Here is an 18,741-nt window from a genome sequence, read left to right on the forward strand (position 1 = left end):
TGAATAATAATAAATAATTAAAAAATATATACATTTATACTTATCAGCTCCATCCAATGATTGTTCAAACAATATCATAAAACACCAGTTACTTTCTACTTCCTGGTTCAACTAACTTTGTGATGACAACATCCATAAGCAGAAATTTTCCGTGAGGTGGCAAAAATGGCCCCCAGCAGTTTGGGCTTATACCTCACAACTACAGCATGAAAAGAACATAGTTTCAGTAAAAGTTTTGTATTTGAGTCTCATTGACCCAGCTTGGCCAGATAGCTGTTCTTAAACCAATCTCTGTAGCTGGAGAGATTCATACCATGACTAGCCAGGCCTTGGTCACACGGGTCCCAAGGTGGTGCCAGTCCCATACAAACCAACAGGTTTGAGAGCAGGGGAGAGCATTTCTGTTATGAGAAGAAAGAGAACTGGAGGCTGACCAGACAAATAGAATCGCTGCCTATACAAATGGTAATAAGAAGATTTTCTTCAAATTTTCATGCGTGAATGATTCATGATCCTGTGAAGAATATTTCTGGACTCTTACGTGGGATTCTTTTGTTGTTGTTGTCCTTGACATCCCTTTGACTCAATTGTAGCCCCTTATTCTTCCCAGCCTTCAGCACTTCTCTTCCAACTCCTTCCCTCCTTCCATTTCTATTTCCTGAAATCACCACCAGGATCTCACGAGATCTCAGTACAGGGTTGCAAACAGCAGAACTCAATTGTAGCTAATTTAGCTGAAAAGGGGAATTTATTGCTCTGCAGGAAGACTGCATGCTTGAGGCCAATAGAAGGGCCTTGTAAGGATCCAGGTGGCAGGGATTTTACAATCATCTTGTCTCAGTGCTATCACTACTGCTGGCACAAATATTCCCCCAACAACTCTGGCATCTCTCCACCCAAGAGTCTAAGTCCCAGGAGCTAGTGGGTTCCACAGGCCAAGCTTGGGCCACATGCTGACACCTTGCACTAGGAGGTGGGGCAGTATGGCTGGCATCCCATCAAAGCCATATGGGATAGGAATAAAGCAATCCCCCAGAAGGAAAGAGAGGTCCTTCTGCTGACTGGAAGTCAAAGGGTAGATGCAAGTGGGGGAGAAGGTGGCCAAAGGACATCAGTGTCCACTTCAGACTCCCAAGTGGGTTCTCATGGGATAATGAAAAGGAACACTTGGACTCCCAGCAGGGACAGTGGGCCAAACTGAAAGTCTCTGTCGGCACCCACTGGGCCGCTCCTCCTCCACCTGTTGTCATTCTGACTCATGGCTCACTGTTAGTAGCAGATTAATACCTTCTCCCCCACTTGCAATATTTAGGGTGGAGATTCCATGTATTCTGGGGACAAGCTCTAATTAGCTCGGAACATTGAGATAGGGCCTACATGTGGCTGACAGCAAGATAAATACACCTAAATGACCAAGGTGATTTGGAGTTGGTTTTCATTTTTCTCCTGTAATAGGAGAAACGATGGCAGGGGTGGGGGCTTGTTATCTCTGGCGGGTCTGACAGATGATGAGGTATCTGAACTGCTAGCGACTATGGCTCACAGGCGGCAAGCCTTCTATCACCCAGTCCTACCCCAGCTCACCCAAAGCACTTCCATTCTCATCCGAATTAGCATATATCCTCTCGAGATGATCCAAAGATAAGCTCCATGATATTTCAAAAGTCAGAGTCTCACTTTCTCTATTATGGGATTTGAGACATCAGATACTTGTTTGAAGGTTGACTTCAGGTATTTATTTCTTCAAAATACTTTCTATTAAAAATAAAAGTTCCTTTAATTTAGTAAGAAGCAACCAAAACAAAAGAGAATTTTGCAAAAGAAAAAACCGATTCTCTATATCGTCATCTTCCTAACACATTAGCTGTTTTCATCTGGGTATATTCCCTTTCAGCGGGGTAGAGTGGACAAAGCTTTGGATTAACACATATTTGAGTTCACATCCAAGTAAGTTCCTCTGTTTCCTAGTTGTGTGACTTTGAGCAAGTCGCTTTACCTCTCTGAGCCTTGGTTTCTTTAAACAGGCAGAGAAATTTTGACTTCATAGGGTTGTGTGAATTAAATGAGAAAATGTGTTCAGGGCACTCAGGAGTTGTTTCCTATATACCAGTCTGTAGTCCCTCTCCAGTATTCAGCTGCTCCTCAGCACTCACTGTGTGCTAAACTCTGTGGTAGAGGAACACACACTCTGTCCTCAAGGAGATTCCTTCTGTTATATTAACACATGTTAATTCACCAGACTAGCTTGCAGAGAACAGGAAATGAAAGAGTAAACAGGTAAGTTTTGAAGGAGGCAGTGAGAACATCCTATTCATGCATTGTACGTTAGATCTAGAGCCATTTTCCTCACTAGATGAGGTCACCAGTGACAAACCAGACTGAAGATGACCACTAGATCCTGCCCCAAACTAAGCCACAGATACATGTGCCATACATGTACACATTGCCCTGGGCACAAACACACATGCACATGTGTACAGCATATAGACATAGACCCACATGTGCATATACATGTATGTACATGTACACACAAGGAATAGGTGTGTATGAATATGTGCCTACCATACTGACATAGATCATGTATATATATGTACACACATATGCATAGGTGCATGTGCAGAGGCAGAGACATGTGTACAAACATATGTGCACATGATCCATGCCAGCTGAATATATCAGACAACACACTTTAGAAATTGCTCCTGTGCATCAGCTCCATGCCAGCTCTGTGGGACAGCGGCATCCCTACAGCCCCCAGAGCCCTCCCTCATCGTGAGTTCTACTCGGCAAGCTCCAGCTGGGCAGAAAATTGCTCTTTGGAAGCAATCTGGACCATGCATACTTGCAATTGGTCTCTCAGCATGAATGTAAGACCTCATAGCGGGCACAGGGTATGGGTTAGTGAGGGCTCATGGCTTTAGTTTGTCAGCCTAGACTATGAGTGCAGAAACTTGGCCTGGCCCAACCCCAGACAGAGGCAGATTCTATCTGCTATCTTACAGTGAGTGAGTAGCCTTAGCAATCCCTGGACATTATCCATCTTTGGACCATGCTGTTCTGGAGAGGAGAGGAAGGGGACTAGGCAATTCTGCTTAGGAAGGGGAGAGAAAGCAGGCTTTCAATCATCTTGAGCTCATCTGCTTCCAATTCTGCTTGTCTTGACTCTTCCCATCCTTCATAGCCTTGCTTCTGCCCCTCTTCCTCCAGGAAGCTGTCTCTGATTGTTCTGGCCTTCAGGTCTCTCCTTGCACACCTCCAAGACTGCTTCCCAGTTTATCTGTTTGTCCTTCTGGTAAATATCTTGACTCTTTCATGTGTATCCAGAGGTGATGGAGGAAGGCACCCTTGTGTCCTCTCACTTCGAACAACAAGGCCAGGATGCTTATTCTCATCTGCTCTAGGCTGAATGCATTTATTCATAGAGTCGTTTATTCAACAAGTTTTTACTGAGTGCCAGCTATGTACAAGGAACTGGATAAACAGTAGAGAATAAGAAGCTATTCTCATGAAGATGAGGTTCTGGTGTGAATAATAAACAAGGAAGAAGGAAATATCAACGGCACTTAATGATAAAGATTGGGAAGAAAGTGAAAGTATGATGGGCACCTTTCAGCCAGGTGGGTCAGAGAAAGCCTTCCGGCATGCCCTTTCATCCAAAGTAACTCTTAAGACTTGTCTAAGAGTTATCCCTGGCCCTATAGGCTGGATCTATGGCCCCACGCCAGGGCCTTTGAGCACATGGTACACTATAATGCAATTTATGTAGACATGTCCTTCTCCCCTCCCAGACTGTTAACATCTTTAGAATACTGCTCCTGTCTGAATCCTCTCAGCGACCCTAAAACTTAACAGGGAATGTTTATGAAATGAATGAATAAAATGATGAATGAATGAATGAATGGGCATTTGCAATAGGCTCTAAAAATTGAGTAAGTGTCCCACAGGTGGCAGCGGGTAAGGAGAGAGGCAAAAACATGGAGGTGTGGAATTGCACAGAATGTGTGTAAAATGGTTTCCATTGGTTGATATTAGGGGGACCTGGACATGGAGTCAGGGAAGATCTGTCAAAAAGGAGCCTAAATTGTGCCCAATTATAAAGGGTCTTGAACGCCAGGCTAAGAATTCGATTCTGCAAGCAGCAGGGAACCATGCAAGATTTGCCTTCCCCTATATTCCCTGATACCTATCACATTGCCTACATGCAGTTGGTGCTTAATAAACATGTATGGAATTGAAGGCTCCTGGAGAGAATGGACTGAGTTAGCACTTCTTTGCTGGAAGCAGAGCAGTAACCAAGTGTGGCCTATGTGGAATCAAAGTAGCAGATGCCAGGAGTCCTTTTGGAACCCAAATAGCATTCTTTTCCCATCATGGTGTCTGAAATCCCTCCATTAGAGAATCATTTCTTAGAGGCTTCATGTTATTTGGCAGCAGGCTTCCCCAAAGTTTCCAGAATAGATAATACTCTCTTAATGGTGATTTACTGCCACTAAGACCAGAACGAGATCCTCGGATGGGGATGGGACATGGGGTGAAAGGTAGAACCCAGCCTGCCAGCCACAGTTTTCTTACTTCTAGTTCCGTTAGAGAAAATCCTGACCCAGCCAATGTGAAGGAAAGACACTGGATAGGGCTTTTTAGGTTGTTGCTAATTCATTGAGGGACGCAGGCAAGCATTACCTCTCTCTGAGTTATGGTTTCCTCATCTGTGCAATGGGTTTTTTTACCTGCTCAGCATTCAGATCCTCATTTTCTAGTAGGTGAACCCCAAAATGCCTTTGGAGAAACCCCTCAGTCTGTGCTGTTCAGATGGAGCTGACTCCACAGCTCCCCCCACTCCCCAGCCCCAGGGTTGGCCAATCTAAATTATAGGACCAGTTCAGGAATGAGCATGTGACCTAGACTGGGCCAAAGAGAATTGACCCTGGGACTTTGGGTAAAGAGATTCTTTTTCCTTTAGGGTAACTCACCTGGGAAAATGCGATTCTGGGGAAACCTGTGGCCGCTTCTCTACCTTTGAGGAAAGTCAGCCTGAGAACAAAGCCATCTAGAGGAAAGTTGAGAAAACAAATGGAGAAAAGGGACAACTCCTTATGACACCATTCGAGCCTCTGAATTCCACCAAACCTGCAGCTTGTTTTAGGTGCCTATGTTGTTGGTTACGTGCACCATTACATCCTGCTTTTATTTTGCTTACGCCGGTTTGGGTTTCGTTTTCTCTCACTTGCAGCTGGTAAGGGGGAATCACCCTGGGAGGGGGCTTTTTCTTTCTGAGGACTGTGTAGTTTTGTGTGGAGAAGCTAATTTCAGGGGACACCCACATGTGGCCAGGTGCAATGCAGGTGACAAGGAGGCCTGGGGAGGGTACATGGAGTAAGAGCAGATGCATGCTGAGCCCAGTGGTGTACACTCATTTTGGAGGCAGATAAAGCAGGAGAGTCCAAGAGGAGAGGAGAGATGAACAGAATAGGGTGAGGGTTTCTGGAAAGCTTCTCGCTTGGCTTGGCTGTTTCCCTCCTGCCCCTGTACACTCATAATTCACCAAGCAGCCATAGGGCTGGTCTGAGAGAATAAATCAGATCACTCTTCTCCTTTGCTTTAAACCCTCTATTTTTCTATTGCCTTGAGAATAAAATCTAAACACTTTACTGTCCCTGGCCAACAAGGCCCCATGAGATCTGACTCTTTCTCACCTTTATCTTCTCCTGCCTACCCCCTCCCCGCCCCCACCACCACCAACCCACACCCATTTTTGCCCCGGGCCTAGAATCATGCATACCTGTGCATATACTGAAAATACTTGTTGAATAAAGAAATAAATCAGTGATTGAAATGAGAACTGAAAAGTTTCTAGTGGATTTGGCATCAATGAAGTTATCGCTGAGTTGGGTCAAAAATCTCTAATGGAGCGGGTAAAGGGGAATCTGGATTAAAGAGATTTCCGGAGCAGATTTCTATGGAGAAAGGGCAGACACTAAATGGACTCATCTTCCTGGAATTCCTGAGATAATTTTTAGGATCTTGGGGAAGAGAAGATCTTCTTTATTGTGACAGTAAAAGCAAACTGTAAAAGAAAGAATTAAGTATGTAAAAGGTACCATTTTCTGTAATTAAAAAGCCACCATATGATAGATACACAAATCTACATGTGATAAAGTTGAATAGAACCAACTTCACGCACTCGCATACGTATACGTGCATGCACACACGCAAATGAGTACAAGTAAAACTGGGGAATCTAAATAAGATCAGAGGATTGTATTGTGCTTTATACTATAGTTTTATAAGATGTAACCATTAAGAGAAACTGGGTGAAGTGTACCCACAATCTCTCTGTAGTATTTCTTACAACTGTATGTAAATCTACAATTATTTCAAAATAAAAAAGTTTAATGAAAAAAAAAACACCATAAAAAATTAAAAGGTAAGCTGGAAGAGGCTGCTTCAGGCCCTTCTGTAGCTCAGCATTGATAAATACCCTAAAATATCTGTTCAAAGATATTGAACAGGGAGCAAAGGGGTTTTGAGAGAGAACTCAGGCGAAGCTGGGTCTGGGAAATCAGAACCCACCCAGGAACTCAACAGATCTCCTGCTGGAAAGGATGTATGTGTGTGTGTGTGTGTTGGGGTGGGGGTGGGTGATGGGCACTGAAAATTAGAAACAGTGCACAAATTCACCATTATATCATCTCATTATTAATTTTCAAAAGCATAGCTGTATTAATCTGATAAGCAACTACTGGAGAATCAAGCACATTTGTATGGTCAGAGGAAAATAAAGATGTTAGAAAACTGTATGCAACATAATGATTGGATTCTCAGCTCCCTGTTTTAAATATAGGTTTTATTATTACTTAGGTATGGTGAAACAAATTAATCAGGTGATGACTGCCATTGGAAAATGTAGTATATTATCACAGTTCCTAAGAGGTGGAGACAAACCACACCATGCAGGGCCACATAGGGAAGTGCCAGGGTCCTTCTGGAGGCAGAGGAAGCAGGGACTGGGGAGAAAGGTGGGCAAGAATCTTTATGGTGGTTTCCTCCAAAAGGAACGTGCCAGGCCCATCCGAGTATTAACCAGGCCCAACCCTGTTTAGCTTCTGAGATCAGACAAGATCCAGACAAGATCAGGCACGTTCAGGCTGGCATGGCAGTATACAGGAGCAGAAGGTTTAGAATTGGCTCATTTGAATAATTTCAGTGGGCTCTGGGGAATGGGAACTGTTCCTAGCTGTCTGATACCTGGCCCTGGGCGATTAGGGCAGGGGGATAACAGCCCAGTGTGGTGGGGGTGTGGACTCTGGATTGGTTTGTTTGCATGTGAAAGCTGCTCCCAGAAGAGTCTTTTACTTGCTCTAGGAATTGTGTAAACCTGGGATAGGAGGTCTATCCAGAGTCATCAAGACCCCGGCAGGCAAACATCAGAAACACAGGGTCAGTACAGTGCCCATGGTCTAGAACAGGTCCTGGTACCTACTAAGGGCTCAGTGAATCTTTGCCAAGGGAAGGAAGGAAGAGAGAGAAGAAGAGTGGAGGCAGAGAGAGTGGGAGAGAGTTGGCATACTGAGGACACTTTTGTTATTTGTACAGCCCTCTCTGGTTCCTAGGGTTGTGTGAGAACACCCTTCCCCTTTCCTCAGCCATCCAGGAAGTCTCCTAATAGGCAACTCAAATCCTTGACTATAGAAACACAACAAATGGGCTCACCAGGGGGCAATGTTTCAGCCTTCTCATCTTCAACCAGGCAGCTTTTCTATCAATTCACACTTATCCCTCCTTCTGGCCTCAGACTCAGAGGAGATTTTGTTGTTTTGGTTTTTGGCACTGTGTTAGTCTGTGGTTAGGAAATGCTGCACAGAGAAAAATTCAAACAGTACTTAGCAAGCCCCCCTGCACTGTCCTCCCTGCCCGGACTCCCCAGTTCCCCTTCTGCATTGTACTTGTGCATCCCAACAGAGACAGTCTCTGCATAAGAGCTACCAGCTGTACCTCCTGTACCACCACAAACCTACATGATGTACACATTGATCTCCACTCTGTTTTTTTTTCAGTTATCAATATACCCTGGCTTATTCCACGTCTGTTCATATAGAACTGCCTCATTTATCTAAAGTCGAAATAGTAGCCTATAGTTTTGCATGGGCCCTAGTTGATTTAAGCAGACCCCTCCTGGTGGATAGACATCCAGGCTGTTTCCAATTCTGGCTTCTTCTATAAACCATGATGCACTGAATATGCTGCATACATATCCTCATGCACGGGTATGGGTACCTGTAGGATAGATTCTGAGAAATGGAATTGTCTTGTGGAAGGTACACATGTGTTAAATTTTCAGGTTGCCACCCAAAGAGGCTTTTTCAATTTACACCACCATTATATATGAAAGATAACAGGTGTATCTTTCTGATTAAACGTTTAGCTAGGATGGCAATTCTTTGAATCCTGGAATCTGCTTGGGGGATCAAGCCTGGGGATTCAGGTTTGCAATCTACCCCAGCCAACCATCTGACCTTAAGAGCACAAAGTGTGCCCGGGAGTGGGGAAGCTGATCACACCATCTCTCCAGGCCTCAGTTTCTTCATCTAAAAATAGAGAACTGATGACCTGAAAGTTCTCTTCTACCTCTAACCTTTGAAGTCCTTCTGCCTCCCCAGGCTTCTATATCCCTATCTGTAAAGTGGGACTAATACCTTGTTTATCTTGCTGGGTGACGTGAGGATGCAATAAGATGGCAGACTGCCAGGAAGGTTGGGTGCTCTGCCAAGAAAAAGAGGTAATAATTAAACATTTTTGGAGTCCCTTGCCAGACCACTAGCATCATCTGGGTCATATAACAGATACTCAGTTAAAGTTTTAGGCTAAAGAAATACTGAATGTGGAGGCAGAATAATGTTAGTACTGTCCAGAGGTAGCAGATGTTTTGACCTACATTATTCCTTCTGCCTAAAATGTGGTTCTATCTAAGTGTGTATGGCTAACTTCTGTGTCTCCAGGACTGACAAAGGTAGCCTGGAACACTGTGGTTGCCCATTCAATGCTTCAGGATGCAGTCTGTGCCCAAGCACTCAATGTGGCAGGGTTTTCTTCCAAGTTATCATGTGACTTTGGGGAGTGAGTGGGGAACAAGCTCCTTGGCATCTGTACTTTTCTCCTCCCTGCATCTCCTCTCCTCCTTTGTTTGGGTGGGGTAGACTCCAACAGACTTCTGGTCTAGGGGCCACAAACTTTAATGTCTCATCTTGGTGACTGAGGCAATACATTGGGAGACAGTAGGAAGTGGTAGAAAGTGTGGTGACTAGGGACAGCCCAGCTCAGCTCCAGCTGTCTCTTATCAGAAGGAAATGGAGGTCCACTTTTTTCCAAGAGAATTTCAAGAGAAGCCATAAATCCACATTTTTCATGAGTTCTCTTGGTTTTTAAATGTTGGTTATTCAGATTTTTTTCCCCAAAAAACTGGGAATTATACAAAACAGGCTGTAAACCGGCGGTGGCCCACAGGCTACCAGTTTTGGTATTCTGAAACCTGTCCCCCAAAACTGTCTCCCTTCCCCACTGTACAGATAAGAAAATTGAGGCCCAGAGAGTGAGTGGGAGGCATTTGCCAGAGGTAATAGAATCAAGATCAGAGCCCGGACCCCACTTGACTCATAATTTCTCCTTCTCTCTTTCTCTCCCCCTCCCTTTTTCCCTCTCTTCCCCCTTCTCTCCCTCTCTGTCTCTGTCTCTGTCTCCGTGTCTTTGTCTCTGGTCCTGTGGTGTGTGTCTGCTCTGTATTCCTGTTTCTCTCTGTATGGATCTCTCAGTCTTTATCTCCTGTTTTCTCCTATGTGTCTCTTTTTAATTTTGTGATTCTCTGTGTCTCCCTATCTCTGTGTCCCCTACACGAGTGTTCTTTTGGAAAACAGACCTTTGGAGCTGGGTGCAGAAACTTCCCTGCAGCGGCAGTCGGTCCTGTAGCAGCAGTCGGTCCTACAGCTGTTCGCTCCACCTCCCGCTCCGCTCCCCCCGCCCCCGACCTAGATTTCCGGCGGAGCTAGCAGGCTGGCGGGAGGGGTACCCTTAGGGCTGGCTCACGTCAGCGCCCCTTCCCGGCGGCCGCGACCCCTCCCCGCTGACCTCACCCGCGCCGCCACTTCGCGCGGATATAAGCAGCAGCCCCGCAGAGCAGCGGGCAGCTGGGGTCTGGAGTCCTGCCTGCGCTCCAGGACTTTTGACCCGCCTCTTTCAGACCCTGAAACTCCGGACTCGCAGCCCCAGGACCCCGGACCGGTCCGGCTGAGCTCGCGCCAGGCAGGTAACCGTTACCTTCGTCCCTCTCCACCTGCAGGTGGCGTCCAGGAAACGGGCCCTCTCCGCCCGCCCTCGGGTGCGCCCCGGGAGAAGCGGCGGCATCTGGACGCAGGTGGGGTGCTGCGCTCGTACTCCCGGGTCTTCCACGGCGCGGGCACATGGTGCACTCATGTCTCGGCGTCTGGAGCGGCGGATGAAAGGTTCGCCAACCCACGCCTGCCTGGCCGCCAGCTTCAGGTCCGCGCCAGGACGCACAGCTAGGCAGTCAGTGCGGCGGCGTGAGAGCTTGGGAGCTAGAAACTGAATCCTGACATTAGAAACACAATTTTCTCGTCGGAATCGAATTTAGCCATAGAATCTTAGTCTCAGCGCTAGAGGTAGAATTTCAGTGTTGGGATTAACGTCGAAATTAGAATTTTAGCATTGGAATTAGATTTCTAGTTTAGCTATACAATGTTAGCATCAGAGATAGGATCTTAGCGTTGGAATTAGAATGTTGGCCAAAGAGTGTCGGGATAAGACTGTTTAATTGAGAACCTTGGGGAGAATCTTAGCCTGGCGAGTCCGCCCCAGCGCTGGCTGCCCCAGCTCCGCCGGACCACTGAGCGGTGGCGGTGGTGACCTGGCTCCTGGCTGGCAGAGGCGGAACCTGGCTCCGGCAGGCGCACCAAGCAAGCATCTCTGTGGGTGAAGACCCCTAGAGCCAGAGGCAGATCTTCCCGCTGCTCCCGCTAGGCCCCACAGGGGCAGGTGGTCCTGCTCCCAGGAGTGTTTAAACGGTTTGTTACTCCGGCCTTGGGGACCCACTGGGACAGGAAACAGGGAGGTGGAGCTGGCTGGGAAGGGGACTCGGCGCGCTTATGCTCTGTCTTCCATCGCCCAGACGCCGCGATGCCTGGTCCTTGGTTGCTGCTCGCTATGGCTTTGACCCTGACCTTGACCGATGTCCCCAGCGGCAGCGCACAGCCAGAGGTGGCTCAGCAGGAGGCAGCGATGGTTACCGAGTACCCGGGCCTGGACGACCTCCTGCGCCAGGCGGAGCGCCTCCTCCTCCTCCGGGAAGACCTCCAGCGGCTGCGAGGGGACCAGGGAGATCGCGAATCTGGTGAGGGGCGGGTCTGTCCCGAGCTGCCTGGGTGAGAGGAGGCGGAGGAGAGGGCTGATGGACTCAGACGCAGAGGGGAAGGAGCGACTAGATCAACCAGCCACTTGCCTTTCAGAAGTTCAGAAACTCTCATTGGCCACACTCTTGGCAGAGTCGTGAGTTGACCCTTTCCTAGGATCAGATTCCTCTTTTATCTCAGTTCTGGGAATATTTCACAGAGAACAGACCTTCAGTGGGGAAGTTTCTCTGCTGGAGAGAGAGTCTATGAGGGTGACAGTTCTAATTACTCCTTACCAGGTGCATATATGCACTCACTATTCTAAGCACTTCAAACACCTTATCACACTATTTGATCTTAACAACCTCTTAGGTAGGTACTGTGATTACCTTTCACTTTACACAAAATAAAACAGACTCAGAGAGGTTAAATGAGTTGTTTATGGTCACACAGCTAGGGAGTGACAGAGCTGGAATTGGAGCCTTTGACCACCTTTGTGAGTGTCTGTTAGTCCTGAGGCAGGTGCAAGGCCATGACTGGGTAAGTGCTTCAGGGAATCCTTCTTGATTGGGAGGAAGGCTGAAGGGGGTACTCAGAGGTCTCTCACTGGCCTCTTTCATCCCTTAAGAGTCCCAGATCTTTCAACCTGACTGGCTCTCCAAGCGTCAGCATCCAGGCAAAAGGGAGGAGGAGGCAGAAGAGAGAGTTGAAGAGGAAGAGGAAGAAGAAGGGGCTGTGGGACCCCACAAACGGCAGCACCCAGGCCGGCGGGAGGATGCAGCTGTGTGGTCTCTTGAAGCGACCCAGCAGAAGCGGCAGCACCCTGGCAGGCGTTCCTCTTGGCTTGGGTACACTTTCACCAAGAGGCAGCACCCAGGCAGACGGCTGGTGGATCCCAAGGCCCAAAGGAGTTGGGAGGAAGAGGAGGATGGAAAGGAGCAGGAAGAGGAGGGAGAGCTGATGCCTGAGAAACGCCAGCATCCGGGCAAGAGGGCCATGGGAGGCCCATGTAGGCTCCGGGGAGCCTGTGGTCAAGCCAGCCTCCTGCTAGGCCTTCTGGATGACCTGACCAGGGGCCAGGAGGCAGAGAAGCGGCAGCACCCAGGCAGGCGAGAGGCCTGGGCCAGGGAGCTTCTGGAGGAGTGAGCCCAGTTTCCTGTGAAGTCAAGTTTAAGATCTAAGACTGTCTTGAGCCCTGTATGCTCCATCCCTTTGTGACCCCCTTTTTCTCTCCTCCTTAGCTCTTTGATCTTAAACCTGAGACGCCTTGTATGTACAAACCCCTGGCCTTCAGGGACATGGGAAAGCCAGCCTATGAGTTAAAACCCCATATTACTCCATTTTGTATCGCTGGCAAGCAGTCAGGTCCCAGAGTTCCTTTACTACCTTGCAAGCCTGCTCCTGTTCTTTAGCCCTGCCTGAGATGACCCTTCTGTGTCTTCTAAGGGATCCCCAGAAAAGGGCAGAGTGCCTCTGGGGAAAGCAGCCAGTGGGGTGGGGTGGGATTAAATGTCTAAATCTAACTTCTATTTCCTGCCCCATGTGTTAGGATCTACCACATGTAAACTTTACCTTAGAACCCAGAATCTCGCCCTTTCTTGGGTGTTTTGTTTGTTTGCTTATTTTCTTGTGGTGGGCAGTGACTGACCCTCAGCTGTATTCTTGGAGGAAGCATTTTAGGTGGAGATCCCTTGTGGTGGTGTGCTGTGTGGTGGCCGTGGGATAAATGTATGTGGGAATATGTAAACATCACCCTGGAAGTTGTGGCTTGTATATAACCTGTTAAACGCCTTCCTCTTGTCAATGGCAATCATCCTAATGATAATAAAACATTCATCTAGATAATGTTGGAGCTCTGTGATTATGGTTTTGTCTCAGCACTTACACTTTCCTGTGTGGGGTTTCTCTTATCAGCATTGAGGGGGGACAGGACTAGCACTCCCTAGCTCTGCTGAGAAGGGAATAGGACCCCAGGGAATAAAAAGTCCTTTCCACTGCCCCCATCTCAGAGCAGGCTTGGGAGATGGACAGGGACTCTGGAGCCCATTTGACACCTGGGAAAACAAGCTAAGAGAAGAGGAAGGGCTATGGAAGACACAAAGCTGGTTAAAGTGGAGCCATGGGTCTGAGAGGCCATCTCAGGACCCTCCTTGATTTGCCTGGTTTGGTGAGAGGGCTAGTGTGGCTCAGGTTTATAATCAACATGGTTCTGTGGGAGAAATCAACAGTCTTTGTCATCTGGCAGGCACAATGAGAACAAAAGTTATGGTTGGGAACTCAAACCAGGGGCCTTCTGGGGCCAGACAAGGAGGCAGGCTGGATACAGTACAAGAGGGAGTGGTGGGGACTGGGGCAGACTGATGGATACTTAAATTCTAAAGATACTTAAATTCAAAAACTTTAATATTGTGTGAATCAAATAATAATAACAACAATAATATATGTACAACACTTATTATGTGTCAGGCACTGTCCTAAATACTATACATATATTAATTCTTTTAATGCTCACGGCAATTCTTCTAGGTATTACTAACATTATGCCCATTTTCCTAATGAGGAAACCAAGGTTCGGAAAGGTTAAGTAACTTGTCTGAGACTGAATTTGGCCCACTCATTGCCAGTTTGCAACCTCTGATTTAAACTAAACTCCAAAATTTCTTTGGGCTTTAGACTCAATTAGTTTAGACCACCCCCTGTTTGACAGATGGGTGGGCTATTTAGCTTTTCTGCAAACAGCCTTTGTTCACCTTCTTGGGTAGAGGAAGGAAGAGGCCAGAAGGGGGTCTGAGCCCCAGCCCCTTTCCTCAGTGAGCTCACAGTTCAGGTGGGGTGGGTTTGGAGGAAGACGTGGGTTTATAAGATGCATTCACAGCCATCATCTCCATTAATACTTCCCAAAGTCCTCTAAAATACTGAGCATTTGATGAATTTTCAGATTTTTCTCATTTTTAGGCAAAGGAGCCAACACAGAGACTAAAGTCTTGTCCCAAGATGCACAAAGCATGTACAGCTGGCCTTCCGTCTAGGCTTGAGGTTTCACCCCGATGGGTGGAAGCTCTTAAACATCCTGCTATTGCCATCAGGGCAAGTGGGGCCCTAGCAAGATCTCCTCTGCTCATTGACCCCCTCGAGGTGGGTGCCTTAATAGAGGTAATAAAGACCACTTATGCAGCAATTCTTGAGTGCTCAGCACTTACACTTTCCTGTGTCCACCCCAGGAGGCCAGTTGTCATATCCACTCTCAGTTAATGAAAGTTGACTTGCAGTTGGGTGTGAATAAGTGAAGTGCTTGCCTAAGGACACACCCCACCTTCTCTTGCTTCCAAATTTGATTGATGTGAGAATGCTGTTATCTCCTCAGATGTGAGACCGCTTGAAGAGTGAGAAACCCACCCTTCCAGCCATTTAAGGTTTTTCCCCTCTGTCCCTGTGAGTGATCATATGTAGCATGATCTGGGCATTGGCTTCTGTCCTGGACAAATGATTAAACCAGTTCGAGCCTCGATCCTCTCATCTGTAATATGGGCACTGTAATCCTACACTACCCTCAGAGTTGTTCTAAGGATTAAATGAGATGGAGTGATATGTGTACAGTCCTAGCACAGTGCTTGGTACCAAGTAGACCCTTGATAAATGGCATTTTTAGCTTTAGTGTTCCAAGACTAAAGGGGACTCAAAACAGAACCTTGCCAACCCACTTGTTCCTTCTATCCTTCATTTGCCAATCATGAAAAAATCATGGGGCTTTATTGTGAGCCCATACCGGGCATTATAGCTTTACCCTTAAGGTAGTCTATGTACTGCTCCCCCAAATCCCCTTTTGCTCAGCCTAGGATGCTTTGGTGGAGATGGGCCATTCGCTTCCCTACATTTTCCAGTCTCCCTTGCAGTTGCAAGGGAGTCATCTGACTAGCCCTAACCAATGGGCTGTGAACAGAAGGGTATCACTCCTAGGATGAGGAAGTTAGAGTCCATTAGCCACCTTTACCCACTTTCTTCCTGCCACAGAAGCCTGGGAGGTTGCATGTAGAAATGGCAGAGCATGTGACAGAGGGATTCCATACCCTGGCATCACCAGGTGGAAGTTAGATACTGCTCATCCACATCAGGCTTCTCATGTGCAAGAAATAAACTTGTGTTGTATTAAGTCATTGAGATTTCAGAGTTTATTTGTTATTGCAGTAAAACTTAGCCAATTCTGACTAACACAAATGCCCCTTTTTTTGTTCTGTCTCCACTGAAATTTTTTCCATCTTTCCCTTCTCGTATGTGAAGGGGCACACCTTCATCCCGTTACCTGGCACAAAGTAGCTGCAGGCAGGCACTGCAGCCTTGGTGGCTATACTCCTGGTGAGTCTGCCCCGGTGGATATTTATTGAATAGATGTTGAAAGCATCAGGTCACTTCTATTTTAGTTCCCCAGTCTGACTTCTGAGAGCTTCCTGTCTTCACGAGGCTCCCCATCTAGTTACCTGTCTTCAAGAGGCTCCCCATCTAGTGGGGAGACAGACAAACAAACAGATGGATGGTCACTTAATGTGAGCAAAGTTGACTGTGGCAAGCAAAGCATGTAAAGGGAACACAGAAGAGGGATGGTTGGGCAAAGCAGAATTCTTGAAGGAGGAAACATCCAAGCTGAGTCGAAGGGTAAATAAGAGGATAGATATTTCAGGCAGAATGAAAAAGCATTAACAAAGGCCCCATGGGAAGAAATAACATGTTCTTGGAGTCACCAACATTTGAAATATGGGGTATTTCGGACCATCCCTTCCCTCCTCCATCTTATCCTTTAGCCCTGAAGGGGATATTGCTCATCCAGGCCTTATGACTTAGCCTCCTCCTCTCCCTGGTTCAGTCCTGTCTCCACAAAAAGACTGATTGTCACAGCTATAAGTATGCGAAAATGGTGTGGTTTGGGGTAGAATTGAAGAAGCCTTCCTGGGAGAAAGAATACTTGAGTTGAGCTTTGAAGAATAAAAGAAAAAGAAAATTTTTCCTGAGCACTTGCTCTGGGGCTAGACATTGGGAAAAGCAGTTTTACACTTACTGGCAGGCACATAGTAGGTGACTTATGAATATCTGTTGAATGAATGAATTACCCATCAACCCCAGTGTAGAGAAAAGGAAACCAAGAGACAAATAAAGTGACTTTTCTAAGCTCATGGGTCTGAAACTTGGGAGCTGTCTCTATGCCTCTCCACGCTTGTCATCTAATTTTTACTGTGTTCTCTAGATTTTACCTCCTAGACATTTTCTTCCAGCTCCTCTGCTACCACCCTCCTTTTGGCCACCATTATCCCTCTTCCTGAGGCCACAGTGGCCTCCTCGCTGGTTTCTGGCTTCCATTCTTATCACTCAAACCCATTCTTCACACATAGGCAGAGGGACCTTCACGAAGTACAAATCTGATCATGGCAATCACCCTCCATAAGACCTCTCAGTGGCTTCCATTTCACCTAAGATAAAATCCAAATTCCTTACCATGGCCCATCCAATTGGCCTTTTTTGTTTCCTGAACACACCTTAGGGCCTTTATTCACATTATTCTCTCTGCCTAGAGCCCTCTTTTCTCTTATTTCTCATATTCTCCATGTTACCTCCTAGGGAGCCTTTCTGTATTGTGGAAGTTAGAAAGCAAAGACTAATTTTCCAGATTCCCTTGCAGCTAGAGTTTTGGATGCACAGTATGTTCTCCATATGGATGCTCTCATGTGAGATTAGGAAGTCTGCTTAGACCATTCCTGCTGGAAAGCAAAGCAATAGTGATGTGTGGTGTTTCTATAGCAATTTCCCAGTGTCTAAATGTCAGCTCTGGGAGTTTCTAGAGTTAGTTGCTGATAGCAGCTTTCTGGCCAGCTTTACAGCTATAGTAGTATGTGCCTTTTTTTCTCCTTTTATTTTTAAACAACTATTTTTATTATTTAAAAATTTTATTTTATATATTATAATCTTTATTTATTTTAAGTATGCAATTCAATGATTTCCAGTAAATTTACCTAGTGGCATGACCATCATGGTAAATCAGGTTTAGAACATTTTCAGACCCCAAAAAAGATCCCTTTACCCATTTACAATTAATCTCTCCTCACCCTCAGGCCCAGGCAACCACTAATATACTTTTTCTTTATAAATTTGCCTTTTCTAGATATTTTATACAAATGGAATCATATAATATATGGTTCCTTGTCCTGGTTTCTACCAGTTAGCACAATGTCTTTAAATTTAATTCGTAATGTAGCTTCATGTTTTAGTAGGTCGTTCCTTTTTATTGCTGTATTCCAAATTGTGAATTTTTTTAACTCAATTCCAGTGGCAGCTTCCTTATTTCCCACCTTCTGATTGGAAACAGAAGAAACAGCTTCCCTGGAGGGTTGCTTCTGTGTCATCATTCTACAGGCCTACTCCTCAACCCCTTCAACAATTTCATAAGTGCCTAATTCCAAGAGTGATATTCAAAATATTCAACAACTGGTACAAGACAGACATCAGCCAATCAGGACACATGTCTGTCAGAAAAGATGGATTCTGATACACCTGTGAGGCCATGGCAGTGCAAAGAGCTGAATGCTTGTTGTGTTAACCCTTTTTGTTTAAAATTTCCAAAATGGATTCTGTTTGCTCTGCTGAATCCTTATGATTCATACTAAGTAACTCCTCCTCCTTCGTTGTCACTTCAGACAACACTTCCGTGGGATGTTGGTACTGCATCTCTCTCCTTCTTTGCAGCTATCACAGTTTGTAATTGTATTTGTCTTAGGCTGGGTCCCAGCACCAGACCAAGAGACAAGATTTGAGTGCGAATAGACCAGGAAGCACTGGTCTGAGAGTAGGGGAGTGATTCGGGGAAGGGAAGGAAGTGATTGGGAGCAAGTTTTCCTTGGGAAACTGTAGAATAGACCTCAAAGTTGTCCTATTCAACATGTGAGGAAGCTGGAAATTTTCTTCTGATTCCCATTGATCAGGAGTTGAGGTCTGCTCCTGGGAATGTTAACTCCCTGGACCTTCCAGCTTGCCCTGTGCCCCGACCACAAGAAGGCCCTTAGGTAAAGAATCTCAGGATCACATTGTGTGTACCACAAAGAGAGAGCTGACCGGAAGGAGTGAGGTACCAGCAGCATCTGTCACAGTCTTGTTGGGTGATTTTTTTCAGAAATGGCTCCTCCCTCATCAAACACTATATTCCATGAAGCAAGGACCACTTCTGCCCCCAGCACTGAGGACAGTGCCTGGCACAAGGCAAGTGCTCAGTAAATAGTCTTTGAATGTCTGAATGAAGGCCACATGAGCAAAGGTGGCGCTGAGATTTGCGATCAGGTCTGCCTGTATTCCAGGTTTGAGAGGA

At 46.3% G+C, this 18,741-nt stretch overlaps 1 protein-coding gene across 3 annotated transcripts; it reads left to right on the plus strand.

The window, feature by feature from the left end:
- Positions 1–10,018: 10,018 nt before the first annotated feature.
- On the plus strand, positions 10,019–13,241 carry TRH (thyrotropin releasing hormone). 3 transcript variants are annotated; one of them, XM_039886816.1, is made up of 3 exons: positions 10,019–10,297; positions 11,177–11,398; positions 12,025–13,241. In XM_039886816.1, the coding sequence occupies exons 2-3, from the start codon at positions 11,185–11,187 to the stop codon at positions 12,540–12,542; spliced, it is 732 nt and encodes a 243-aa protein (XP_039742750.1). In that variant the 5' UTR covers positions 10,019–10,297; positions 11,177–11,184; the 3' UTR covers positions 12,543–13,241. The 3 variants fall into 3 exon arrangements, with proteins under 3 accessions (XP_039742750.1, XP_039742751.1, XP_039742752.1); XM_039886817.1 differs by having other exon boundaries at positions 10,019–10,293; XM_039886818.1 differs by having other exon boundaries at positions 10,029–10,405.
- Positions 13,242–18,741: the final 5,500 nt, after the last annotated feature.

This window comes from Pteropus medius, unplaced genomic scaffold (assembly GCF_902729225.1).
Source record: "Pteropus medius unplaced genomic scaffold, Ma_sr-lr_union100, whole genome shotgun sequence".
Lineage (NCBI taxonomy): Eukaryota > Metazoa > Chordata > Mammalia > Chiroptera > Pteropodidae > Pteropus > Pteropus medius.